Source organism: Gouania willdenowi, chromosome 10 (assembly GCF_900634775.1).
Source record: "Gouania willdenowi chromosome 10, fGouWil2.1, whole genome shotgun sequence".
NCBI classification, from domain to species: Eukaryota; Metazoa; Chordata; class Actinopteri; order Blenniiformes; family Gobiesocidae; genus Gouania; species Gouania willdenowi.
Window position 1 is genome coordinate 28,954,975 of NC_041053.1, and position 14,338 is coordinate 28,969,312.

The 14,338-nt window shown below is 37.1% G+C and overlaps 1 protein-coding gene across 4 annotated transcripts in view; it reads left to right on the top strand.

Moving 5' to 3' along the window:
* fgf13a (fibroblast growth factor 13a) overlaps positions 1-14,138 on the top strand; it is a 113,388-nt gene extending 99,250 nt beyond the window's left edge. For all 4 annotated transcript variants that reach the window (XM_028459459.1, XM_028459460.1, XM_028459462.1 and 1 more), the window contains 2 exons: positions 6,178-6,376; positions 12,193-14,138. In XM_028459459.1, the coding sequence (XP_028315260.1) occupies positions 6,178-6,376; positions 12,193-12,329 (336 nt within the window). In that variant the 3' untranslated portion in view covers positions 12,330-14,138. The remainder of the gene's footprint in view (positions 1-6,177; positions 6,377-12,192) is intronic.
* Positions 14,139-14,338: the final 200 nt, after the last annotated feature.

Genomic DNA, 14,338 nt, shown 5'->3' on the forward strand with positions numbered 1-14,338 from the left:
AATCAGACTAAAACACTGTTAGTTCCTGGAAAGGTAATCCAAACAAATGACATGTTCTGTAAATTTAGAAAAAAACACAGGACAAATAATGACGTAATCCCCCCATCGGGGAATTTAACCCCGGTCTCCCGGTGACAGGCTGGGATACTGACCATCATACTAATGAGGAAGCACTGAAGCAGAGTCGCAGTTTTTGCACTTTGAAGTAACAGTCATCCGTAATTATAGTTTAACCAGTTCCTCATTTTGCACAAGCAGTCAGCATAATGGGAAAAAAAACGGTTTTCGACTTTTTTCTTGAAGTGCATGAATTATTTTTTTTTACCTCAGATATTTTGTTTTTTTTTTAGTAGCCCTAAAAAATGCCTACATTGATTTTTGACTTTTTTTTTCAGCCTGCAATTTTTTTTTCTTCTGTGGCCCTAATACTATTCCGTAAGAAGGGAATACTAAAACTACATTATTTCATTAAACGATGAATCTAATGATTTTTTTTTTCAATACATTTTTTGATTAATCTAACAATGAATTTTTCAGGTAATAGTTATATAACATTACTGGATCAATGCTACTATTCATACCATAAGGATCTCAAACCATCTCTTGTTTAACATTTCAATATTTATTAAACATTGCACAGTTTATTAAACATTGCACAGTCAAAAGTATATTAACATGAATAAAATGCAGCCAGATGAACATTACAAAGTAATACTATCTGAAGCAGATGTGACATCTAAAGCTCATATGAATCTAGCATTTAATGAGTGTCTGCTGGATGAATGTGTGCTGTTATGTCATTTACCTCAGCCTGGGGTCTGACGTGACAACACCAGCCCTGAAAAGCATCTTCTCACAATTATGTAAGAGAAAACAACTTTTGAGTGAATGGTTGCAAGCTGTGTGCTTTTTAAGACTTGTCACACAGTAGCATACAGTGTTTGAAGGAAAAACTCGTGTAGTGTAATGAGATCATTAAAAGTCCATTATGCTAAACAAGCTGCAGAGAAACATTGGGGGGAAGGGATGTGACACAGCAGATATCATTTCTATGCAGCTAGTGTCCTGCTTTCTGTTTCTAAAGTGATTTCCCCTTCGTCCATCTGGCACTGGAGTCGTGATTAAAGTGATGGGACTTTTTTTTTTTTTTTTTTTTAAATGGGTGGATTGGATTCAGTGAACAAAAGACTGCCTATTGACTAAAGAATATTAAAGTGGAGTCAATATAAAGCAATCCTAACGTTTCTGTCGATCACAGTCTGGGATCTCCTGGTACCGCATGTCCGTTTGGCCAAATTCTCGACAGCTGCTCCAGTCTATACATTCTGTATCTATTAGGATGTGTCTATTTATCATCGGTTATTGTCGTTTCCCTGGACAGGGGCAACCAGGAAAATAGCAAAAGTATAGGCTCATTATTAGAAAACGAGAGTGCCTGGTTTGTTTCAAACTGTTCATGCAGAGCTGATATTACTGCTGCTCTATCTGTATAAGGCTGCTGATTTTAATCAGGACTAACACGCCATAAAGCAGGACACAGATAATACACGGATGTAGGCTACACAAGGAGGAAATTGCTCAAGTTAATGCTGTGCAATATAACAATATACTGTATATCATAGTGTGATATTTACCATACAATATAACCCCCTATCATTTATATTGCTAATCATAACACATCTGCCAATAGTATATGTAGCAAAAGTCAGTTTATTTACACAAACACTGATACTCTGTAATATTCTCTGATATTACTAGACCTTTATGTTGTGATGGAAATTAACTATATATTGGTGAATTGTTGTGATTCGGCTTTTTTCTGTATTTTAGAATTGAAAAGCAGGTGTTTTTTTTTTTTTTTTGGAAAGTGACCAATCTATGCAAAGTTATAGAAAATAATAAAGAATTTCTATATATTTAAAAAAAAATTAGTAGCCTTTGTCACAACTTTTGAAACAATATTTGGAAAAATATTAAAGGTACTGAGAAATAGGAAAAGGTCATGTTTCCAATGTATTTATAGAAACCCTTTAAATCTCTAATATCAAGAAAGTTCTGCGTGCGTGCGTGTGTGTGTGTTTGTGGAGTGAATATTTCCCCGACGCAGTGTCTGTTTGACCTGAAACTTTGTCGACGACTTCCACATACCCCAATTGTGTGCATCCATTATTTTGGAGTAATTTGATGTTGCAAAACGTTCATTTTAATTTTAAGACTAAAAATGAACGTCAATATTAAAAAGGTTTTTTTAAGTTAATCACCCCAACCCCAGTCCAACCTTCAAACACATATTTATTTGGTTATAAATATAGAGTGAATAGCATTTTTTCCAAATTATTTCATGAAATCTTAAGGAAGAACTACTATATCGGGATGAATATCGTTATTAGGATATAAATCTACCTATATTGTGATAATTAAATTTTTTCCATATTGCACAGCACTAGCTCAGGTAATAGATTATGAATTAAATATTGAGAGATTGTGAATGCAAAGACGAGAAAATCTAATTTAGATGACAGAAAAAAAGAATTTGTTCTCTGTTTTTTCTTCTTTAGTAAAATCCAAGCCTGTTAATGACATGACATGCAGGGCCAGTGAAGGGCTAGCACTATCTGCAGTAAAGGTGACTGAAATCCTCTTGACATTAAGCCTCTGGAAGATTAACCATATGTGACAAGACCAGCAGGAAAGTTCCCTCAGGCCCCTGTCACCTGCCATCACCAAGATGTAGTCGTACATAAAGATAAATCTTTCAGTCGTCACGTAAAGGTAACATACGTTGCTGATTATATAAGCTTAAGATGAAAAGTCGTCACGGAAAATTCGATTTAATCGTTACCTGGGAGTAAAATAGAAACAGAGTGAATGCCTTTGTGTGAGGAGGCCTTGCTTTAAAAGTCAAACATGAACATTTATCTTACTTGATCATCATGATCAGTAGCACTTTTTGCATGTTGACACACCTCTATAGCTCATGCAATATGAAAGTGAGTGCACCAGTATGTGGTGCACCACTAATGTACGGACAGAATTGAGCTATTTGAGATGTGACCACAGTGTGCAGTAAAGAGGGGGGAAAACAAAAAAAAAACATCCATTTTAGCTCATTAAATGATCTTGTTTGGATTTGAGAAAGATTTCATGGCTTAAAGCTGCTTCCCACAATGATTCTTCATTAGATATGTCATAGTTTTTGCCTCTTGGATCAATAAAACGAACAAAAAGAAGGAAAAAAAGTTGAATTGCTGCTTGGAAGTTTGTTTCCATCTCCACCGGGTATAATAGCGACTGCTTTTGCCGTATAGCTAATGGGATCTTAATAAAACAAACGAACAAACAGTAAAAACATTGTGGTATGTGGAGTCTCGTAAACGGATGCATAGAAGTGTTTTTACTACATTCTATCATTATTTCTTGTATTTCTTTGTGTGTTCCGTGATATCGGAATGATGTGTTTACACTAGAGATGAAAATAATATCTCGAGCGCTTTCTTCCCGGAGTAAATTATGTTTAATTCATTGATCTATAAGGCATACATGACATAATCAAATAAAAAAAAAAGTGGCTTAACTTTTTATTATTTATTAAAATATTTTGAATGCCTTTCTAGCACGCTCAAAGGAGCTGCTTGTTCTTTAGCTACCGTATGTTCTTCTAGTGATATTATTAGTTCCGTCTGTGATTACTTGAGTAGTTTGTTATGGACGAGTGTTGTCATAATTAATAAGTTCAGCAAGTGAAAACTATTTTAACTTTTACAGGAGAAGAACTGAGTGTGTTTCAGCTGCAGCAGATTACACAAAGGCTTCCATTGGAGCGTGACGCTTATTCAACCTGGAATCTTTGCCCATCTATTGTTGCTGCTGCACAGTAACAAGATGCTGGTAACCAGTTGAATCAAATGATCTCTCCTGGAGTCACATCACTCTCACAACCATGATGTTTTTAAGAAGGTTTGCCTTGGTCAGAGAGTGGAATTCATTCTCCTCTGCCTGTGCCAGTGTGCCGTGCTCTCTTTACCCATAATGCAAGTTGTGTGCATCTTTAACCCTTCTATTATTCTTGGGGTCAATTTGACCCCATTCAGTGTTTATTGTTATCATATCACTTAATTTGATGGTACAATTATTGATTAAGCATAAATTATGGGCACCCCAAATTTAAAAAAAGATTTGAATGAAAGATTTTCAAGATACACTAAAACTGGAAGTTTGACCTGATGGTGGCGCTGACGTTAATGTCTCCATCACGACAACCCATGGGGTTCATACTCTTGTGGTCAAGGTTTCATTATCAAGGGCTTATTTATGTAGTCAACAAATAAACAAAGTGCCTGGCTCAAAAACTTGTTGAACAATTATCTGAAAATCATTTTCTGGAGGCAAATATCCCTGTGGTCAGATTGACCACAGGGAAGAAATGGGTTGGTAATATTTGAGGATAATATTAAGGTTAATTATGGGTTTTGGCTTTGCCTGCATATACACTTTATGTATTTATAGAAAGAAACTGTTCCACGAGGCAATACATAACTGCTCACTCGTGACTAGCTTGACTCATTAGTTGACTCATGTCATGGTCTTGCGTCACCCAGGCTCTCTCGTGGGGAATTGTCTTCTAACTGATTAGACTTTGTTTTGCAGGCTTAGTGCCAAAGTAGCCCCTTAAACTTGAGCAAACACAAACTCAACCACACACTAAGTGCAGCCAAAAACACAATCATGCTCATGCTCACAAAATCCCACCTCAGGGGAAATATATACCTTCTTATCCACATTGCTGTGGTGCTAATGGTGAAATCCCACAGAATTGCAGGGCTCTAAATGGAAAAGGTGGGGCAAGTTTACTCTTCCACTCAAGTGGTTCTCAAACTTGTTTGGCTCAAGTACCCCCTTTCTCTTATTTCTGAATCAAAGTAACCCCTTTGTGTATAATGATGGAATGCATGAGTGATAACACACATTTTGAAGAATCTAACCTTGTAAATTAGTGGAAAGAAATATTATCTAGTGCATTCTGAATAGATGTGTATCATTTCCTGTGTACTCCCAAATGGTGCGGGATCAAGAGTGATTTTTATATTTTCAGTACATGTTCTAATAAATATCACTTTCATTATTAAAATTATGAACATCATTTTAAACCAAAAATACATGTTTTAAAGTCTCCATATCGTTTATATCTTACTCATTCTCAATTTCAAAGTAGCGTTATTGGCATGATAAACAAGTTTACATTGCCAAAGCAAGTGTGACATAGAACAATGTACACACAAAAAGAATAAATATTAAAAATAGCAACAGTCGTGTTCTGCAAAAGAATGAAATCAAATAAGAATAGGGTTTCACTATATATATGTACAAAATTTGCAATTATGTTGTCTTTATACGTCTCTCTCTCTCCCTCTTTCTCTCTCTCTCTCATGTACCCCCTGTAGTGCCATCGCGTACCCCTGGGGGTACATGTACCCTATTTGAGAAACACTGCTCCACAGTATTGAGCCCAGATAGATTTAGATGTTTTCACTGCCAGAGCTCTAATTAAAGAACCTGAGTGTACATAGAAGGTTGACAAACAATAATTTTTCTCTTACCAAAATGCACAATTGCATAAAATCCCAGTGATGCACCTGTAAAAACTCTATTAGCCTGATTTTTTGTTTGTTTGTTTAAAAGTCTTTTGTAAAACAGAAACTGAAGAAGTCAAATGGCAGCCAGACATCTTGTCCGACAAAGTCTTGAACATGGCGGACAAAAGTCTGAAAGATAATGAACCGCCCCATACATAATTAACATCAGGAACCAAATGAGAATGAACCCTTTATCACGCCTACATGTTTTATTGATGGTCTTCTGCATCTGTCATATCACTGTTATCTATGCTATAAAGTGTTACATTATTCAGCATCATAAATGGAATGAATAGATTGGGAAATTTCTCCAGGGAGGACATTTCGAAAGCAGGAGCTCAAGCATCAGCTCCATCTTCTCCGCTCTTTTCATTCCAGTCCGTGCAGTGGACGTGCAGTGCAATGTACTGTTAATAAGTACCACTTTAAAGTAATGAACTATTACATTTCATACTCCTCCGTTTATAACAAGATGTCAAAGGCTCTTGAGACTCTAAGAACTACTGTCTAACATCTGTGATACAATGTGTATCTCTCCCTGCAGGAACACTTTACACCAGAGTGCAAATTCAAGGAGTCGGTGTTTGAGAACTACTATGTGACATACTCCTCAATGATATACCGGCAGCAACAGTCGGGCAGGGGCTGGTACCTCGGTCTGAACAAGGAGGGAGAAATCATGAAGGGGAACCATGTTAAGAAAAACAAGCCAGCAGCCCACTTCCTCCCCAAACCCCTCAAAGGTAAGATAGTCACATTTCACATGTCACATTTTAAAGTTTTCAATTTTAATTAAAGATGAGTCCAAATAGGCCAAAGTTGCTGAACCTGGTGTTAAGTTTTTTTTTTGTTTTTTTTTACCTGACTGCACAGGCTTTCTTATAAATGTGTTGACCAGTGGTGTAACATAAATAAATAAAATAAATAAAAATTTTGACCAGAGAGACAAGCTGTGATGTAAATTTTCGTTGTACAAAATAGGGGACGGGACCTTGATAAGCAAACTGCTTCTCTCTACAAAAAAAAAAAAAAAAATTGTAAAAAAAAGTGAATGTCACCATGTCGGAAATAAACTGAATAAATAAAATAAACAAACATCATTGTGATTGTGATAGGCCCTGGTGAGTTTACCTATACCGAGATCGATTATGAGCATGTGCACTACCGGAAAATGAATTTTTGCAAGTTCCACTGTGATTTTTGCCACTTCTGCCATGCTGAGTGAGTGACAATCTCAGTCAACAACTTGAGTAAAGTAATCGTGTCTCATGCAGCAATCTCAATACGAATAGGAATGGTTTATTTTCCAAAAAAACATGATTATAATATAGATTGCAACAGTTAACCTAATGTATCTTTACAATAATAAGCTGTTGTTTTCATATAAATTAGCGATCTGATCATGACAATCATATTTTTTTTTTTTTTTTATCGGTGGTCGACTGATGGGATGTTTGGAGCATTTTTTGCTCAGTACAGCAATCTCTGTATGACATTGTGCATGGCAATTCCAGCACGGGTACATCTCAGTACGTAGCAGTCACGTACTGAGATTGTAAGAAAATCTCAGTACGAAGATAAACTCAGTCCGTGACACCGGTGCAAAAATAAAAATGAAAAGTTCTGCCCCCACCTGAAACACACAAACACACACACACACACACACACACACACACACACACACACACACACACACACACACACACACACACACACACACACACACACACACACACACACAGACACACACACACACACACACAGCCATCTTAATCCGTCGTCACTGTTTTTCTTCACTAAATGCATCCCACATTTTTCACAAATTTGTTTTCTGTTCAATTATCCCAAATCAACGTGAAAGAGAACAGGTGAATATAGGATTATATGTAATAGATTAGGTGCAGATAATTCACAAATATGAGGGTACAAGTGCATTGCTACAGGTTTGAATCCCACTTCAAAACACACAGAGTCTGTATTCACTGAGCAGCTCATTGTACAGCTATTATAAAGCTTTTTGTCTTGGCATCAAGAGGCAGAATGAGGTCGTACAGTTGAATTAGTCGGGCCGAATAATCCCCACAACAGGTCCACTGGTGCCGGGCACCGCCAAGTCCGCAGAATCCGAACTCTGAGGCTGCGGTGGCGGGGAAGTCTCTCCTTCTGGCCACTCGGAGACGCAGGACTTGGTCATTTTAGCTTGACTCTCATCGTGTTTGTTTCTTTCCTTCCTCTTTTGAGCGGCACTTTTTATTCATGTTGAATGAGTCATTGTGACTCATCATGACTGACAGGTACAGGTGATTCTACAAATTGTCATTTCCCCCTCCCGTACCAGCCACTAAGCTTTACCCTACCGACGCGCCCCAAGCTATTCCATTCACAAAAACAGTGCTGTTTTTTTTTTTTTCTCCTTCCTTCATGGGCCCCTTACAGCACCGGGGCCCCAGTGCACTGCACCGGTTGCACCGTTGATAGTTACGCCTGTGATGTTGACTGTTTTCAATGTACTATTTTTATTGGCCACTTCTTTGTTTGTTCCTTCTTCGTTTATTACCTATGCCAAGGAGGTAATATTTTTGCCGGTGTTAATTTGTCTGTTTGCAGGATTACGTCAAAAGTAATTAACAGATTTTAACAAAATCTTATTTAAAGATAGATCTTATGGGGGGGTTTGCACTCTCTGAATGCTCTTGTTTATTCATACTACTACATTTGAAAAATATTTTCTTGTTAATCGGGTATTGGTGTGTCTAGTCCTATCACAAAGAAGTCTCAATATTCACACTATCAACCCCATAGCATGCACAATGAAGGATTGTCAGTTAATTATAAGGAAGCAAGAAGTGGAAAGATGATCTTGTCCTCAAACAGCAGGTTGCTCACACAGCCATGGAATATCTAACAGCTGCTGTCAGGGACGACAGGAATCCCATTCAGGCTGAGGCATCTGATTTCACTGTTAACCTTGCTGTAAACATTGTAATTGGATTTGTGTGCAGTGTTTTTCAGTATCTTTTTGCTTAAAAGCAGGGTAAAGCCAGATTTAACATAAAATAATACATTGATTCTAAAAAAAAATGTCCTGTCACATGATTTTTGAAACCTCCCATTCCACACTTTTGAAAGAAATGTCTCAAAATCTCAGTACATTGTAATTAATTTGACTGATTTCTTTCCACCATAATCACAAAAAACATTAATAATTTAGTGTAGTCTGATGGATTTATTTTTATAAGTATAATTCCTAAATTATATCACTTTAAGTGTTAATACCGTACTACCAGACTTCTCTATCTTCTTTTTGTTCATTTTATCAGGGGAAATGAGCTATAAACACAAAAGTGGAGATGGGCACTTTTTATCACTGATCTGAGCATTAATACAGGAATGTTATTGTTGTTTGAGGTGTTTTCCAGGCATCTCTGTGTGTGTGTTGTTGTTTTTTTGTTGTTTTGCATATTTTAGAGTTATTTTATATAGTTCTCTGTCATTTTGTGCATTTTTGTTGTTTTGTGTGTTTTGGAACACTTTTGTGTACTTTTGGTTTGTTTCTGAGGTCTTTTTGTGTGTTTTTGTTCTCATTTTCTATATTTTTTTTTTTTAATCATTCTGTGCATTTTTGTTGTTGTTTTGTGTCTCATGAGTAACTTTGTGTTTCTGGAGTCATTTTGTCTATTGTTTTGTCCTTTTGTGTATTGTTCCATAAAATTTGTAGTAGTACGTTCATGTATTTTAGTTGTTTTGTATGATTTTTAAGTCATTTTTGTCTTTATGTTGGGGGCTGTACAAAATTAGACCACGGGCTGCGTGTGGCCCCCGCGTGGCCAGTTGCCATGTCTGCATAAGGTTTATGTTAGCCTAGGCCTGTTCAGTGTGCAGCACTGTAGAAACAGAATGGACAGTCGCACAAATGTGTGATTAAAAGCAGTTAGGATCATACATTTGAAAGAGAACAAAAGCAACCAGGTTTTGTTTTTCCTGTTTGTGGCCACACCTTTCTCTGTGTTTGTGTGACTGTGGAGAACAGGAGAAACTGGGAGGAGACACAGAAACGTTTTCCTCTGTCTGGTTGAAAGGCCACAGTCCTTTCATCTTCTGCCAGACACAGGTTCGCCTGTCAACAGAACGGAAACAGTGAGAGTCTGTCATCTTGTCTAAGGACAAAAATATCAGGGAGTTTTGTTTTTTCTACGTAAGCGCTCAGTCAAACTCCTGCAGCTAGGAATGCAGACAATAGGCTTTTTTAAAAGATCAATAGATACAGTTTTGAGTTCAATAGCTTAAATCTTAATATAGATGTATAAAAGAAGAATAAAACTGTATACATCTATCTTTAAATCAGGGATAGGAAACTTCTATCACAGCGGGGGCCGCAAAAATATGATCGTCTGATCCGAGGGCCACATTATCATCATTAATATTAGTATTTACAACAATGACCATCTGATCATTAACACAGGAAAGAGCAAAAGCTTTTGTGTTTGTTTATGTGTTTGTTGCATTCTTGTTTGGTTTTGTTGTTTTGTGACGGCTTTAGTAATTTTTTTGTGTTTTTAGAGTCGATTTGTATATTCTGTCATTTTGGAAGTTTTTGTTGTCATTTTGTTTGTACATATTCTGTGTATTTTTCTGACTTTATGTTGTCAATTTTCTGTGTTTTTGTAATCGTTTCTGTAATTTTGTGAGTGTAGTGTGTATGTTTCAGTCATTTTGTGTTTTTTCGTTGGCATTTTGTGTGTTTTGGAGCAATTTTATACAAGTTACCGTGTTGTGTGATTTTGTGACACTCTTGTGTCAGCCTATAACTTTGATTTAAAAATGTTCACATTGGATGCTGACTTCAGCTCTGCTGGCAGTTTGTTCCACTTCTTTGCAGCATAACAACTAAAAGCAGCATCTCTTGCAAACAAAACAATATTTTGAATGAAGTTCAATTGTATAGTTCTAATCATATTTAATGTTTTTGTACTTACTTTTATCCCTCCCACGACATGTATCAAGTATGCAAAAAATGATAGAATATTTATTTGGTTTGATCTGTAGTCAAGACACTTTGATAACAATGACCGTATATTGTTAATTGCACTTTTTATTTGAAAAAAGAAAAGTGAAAAATCCTAATAGATTTTGTTGTTTAACTTATAAGAATGATTGTTGATTGCACTTTTTATGACAAAGACTGTACTGTATATTGTTAATATAGAAAATATATACCTTTGCTCAAAAAAGGTTGAAAAACACTGATCTACTCATGTCAAATAGTCACAAAACATTTGATATCCCAAATTTCAGATGCATAAGTGGCGTTCTATGGAGCTTTGCTAAGGACAAAGCGAAGAGGAAATAAAGGAGAATTAGTTCCAGCAGCTCATAAAAGTTCACAGTTATAGGGCACTAATTAAGAAGATGTGTAATGGCATCTCCTTTAAGCTTTACTCACTACTCCTCTGGTTCCTGTCTGTGAGATCCACCCTACAGCCTTTTCTTTCTGTGTGTCTCTGAAGTGAGACAAGTTTAGCTGTCGTCATTGAAACCTAAACAAGAAAATCCTTTTAAAACTCTTCTAGAAAGTCATGAGACACAAAGCTGTATTCACGTCATGTGTCTAGTTAGTCATACCAATGGTTGGGGTGATTGGAACTTGTATTCTAAGGACACTAGACACCTATTTTGATCAACCTAATCAGGTTGTCACTGGCAAAGTTTCAAAGAACTCTGCAAAAAGCTGCCAGTATCTGAAGTGTACACACAAACTGCTCCTGGATCTGTGCTGTATAACACACACACACACACACACACACACACACACACACACACTGGGTAAGTGAAGTGTCTGAAGGACAGCGTCTGCTGTTTTTTTGCCAACGACTCCCACGGGGATAAACATCAAATAGTATTCTAGGCAGAAGGATGTTGACAACATCCTGAAACCAAAGACTTTGAACCGCGAATTACTGAGAAATCTTGTGAAAGGGCGGCTGTCAGGGTGAAGATTGGGCCAATTCTGCAAACACAGCAAAGTTAAAGCACTCGCAACTCTTGAATTTATAATGCCAGGTTGTGAATATGAGCTTAAGATGGTCTGACGTCTTGTTTCAGCAGTTTGTAGTGAACTAAATATGGTTTTCCCTCATGAAAAAGGAAAATTATATATGTATACAGTACATGTTTTTGCCACATACAACAATAAGACAGAGACAAATTGTAAACATTATAATCTAGAAAGTGTGTGTGTTTGTGCGTGTGCGTGTGCGTGCGTGCGTGTGTGTGTGTGTTTGATATTATAATAATTATAATAATAGAAGGTGAGGGGAGGAGACAAAAACGAGTTAATAATAGATATATATCTAAAAAAAAGCAAAGATAAATAAATAAATAAATAAAAATCAATAATTAGATAACAATAAAAAATATATATATATATATTTATTTATTTACTTTTTCTAAGTTATGTAAAACTTATGATCCTTATGATGTTTTGATTTTTTTTGTAACTTTGTTGTCACTTTCCTGTGTCTGATTTGTATCTATCTATTCTATCCATCCATTTCCACAGTGGCCATGTACAGAGAGCCGTCCCTTCATGACTTGACAGAGTTCTCCCGCTCCGGCAGCGGCACGCCCACCAAGAGTCGGAGCGCCTCGGCCGTCCTCAATGGAGGCAAAACCGTGAGCCAGAATGAGTCGACGTAGCCTGCTAGCCCAAACCATGGCCCCGGGGCCCGAAAACCAACGAAACCTTACCTCGAACAGAGCATGAATCCAAGCAGACTCGTCTCTTTGACCTGCAGTTTCAAGACATGCTACAGCAACAAACCACCCATCTGCACCCACACCATGAAGTAATTACATTTAGGTGCCATGCAAATCATTGATCATCAAAGCACCATTGGTAGAAAGAACCTTAATAGCACATTGATCATTCTGGTTCGAAGAAGAAAAAAATTGATCATTTTTGTTTGAAAATGTAATTCTCATCTTCTTCATTTTCTGTTAAAAAGGATCTTATTTACTTTATCTTTTAACCCAGTTTCTTACTTGATTTCTTACCAATCATTTTATTATGCCATGCAGACAAACAGCACATGTTCAAGAAGTGTGAGACAGGGACACGAGTTGGGCCTGCATGTGTCCAGCCCTGCCAACAGTTATGCAGGTGCTGCAGCAGTACAGGACAAGATGTGATCTTGTGTCTTATCCATGCTTCTGTGAATACAAAGCCTATAAACTCCCTGGTTGTGGTACAAACCAGTGCCACTGGGACTGTGGCCAGCCAGACAGTAGCTCTCCTTGCGTCCGAGTGCACACGCTCAGAGACTTGAATTCTCTAGCATGAGGAAAATGACGCTTATGTTTAACTGATCGGGCAGTGTGGTATTCTCTTGCAACTATTTTTTTCTTTTTCATTTCAGAGATGCCATCGCTGTACCGTTTTTTTTTTTTGCTAATTTTCTGAATTAGCTTGGAGCTTTTTTTAATTGATTGTTGGTTTTGTTTTGTTTGTTTTTTTTTCCTTCTTGTCCTCTACCCCCACCATTGTTTAGTATTTGTATTTTTCCTGACTAAAAATGGGTTTCAGAAAACCAAAGACAGAATGAAAAGGTTTCCCTTTAAGCCGCTGAAAACCAAGCCAGTGTAAGAGTAAGATTTCTTTCCGTTTTTTAATCTGGAAAAACTTAACAATTTTGGAATTTGGAGTTGGCAGCGTGCTTGATGTCATGCTTTTTTGCTGTCTTGCTCCATGTGGAGGTATAAAACGATGAGTGTGTGCTCTATTCCCTTCTGTTATCACTGTCTTTATCACTCCCTGTCTTTGTGACCCCCTCCCTTCCCTCTTGTGCTTGTGTCATACCTCGTCCTTCTCCCTTTAGCTGTCCTTTTCTGTCAACTCCTATTGACTCAAACGCTTCACCATTAAAGTGGTGAAAATCCCTTTTCCCCAGGATGCTTGTTATGTGTTTAAGTAACTTAACTGTGGTGACTATATTTTCTATATTGAAAAAAAAAGAATACTGTGGACTTTTAGGTGGCGTAACATTTTATAGAAACGCGTCATATTTGTAAAAGTGAAGAAAACACCTCAAAAACACACATAAATGAACATCTTCCCTTCTTGCACTGGGCATGTACAAACACAAGTATGTACAAAAAGGACCCTTTTTGTGGGCTACGTACCTTCTGCTACTTAAACTCCTTTCCAGTACAGGCTTCTGGGAGACTGTCTTTTCTCGGTTTCTTCTGGAGGTGGTTTATATTAGGTGAATCTGTTGCATGGGAGAAAGCAGGGAAATTCTGGTATAGAGCTGCATGATGTAGGCTATGTGTATTAACCCATTTTGGATGATGTGTTCCAAACTACCAGGCTAAATCTGATCATTATAATTAAAAAAAACGAAAAAAAACATGCAGAGACAGATGTTGATTCTGTCTGATATTGATAACTTCCAGTTGTTTATTTGTTGTATACACAAAAATGCACTGAATAAAATGTTTGTATTAAGATCGACTTTTAAAAATGTGTCCCTCCTTCTTCTTGTTCAATGAATTTCCTTTGTTCTTCTTTAGCTGGCCTTCATCATTTAGAGCCAGAACAACTACATATAGATTTAAGCCGCAGGGGTGTCAAACTCCAGTCCTCGAGGGCCGGATTCCTGAGACTTTGAGATGTGTGATAACCTTGGTTTCTTAATTATGAAGGGATC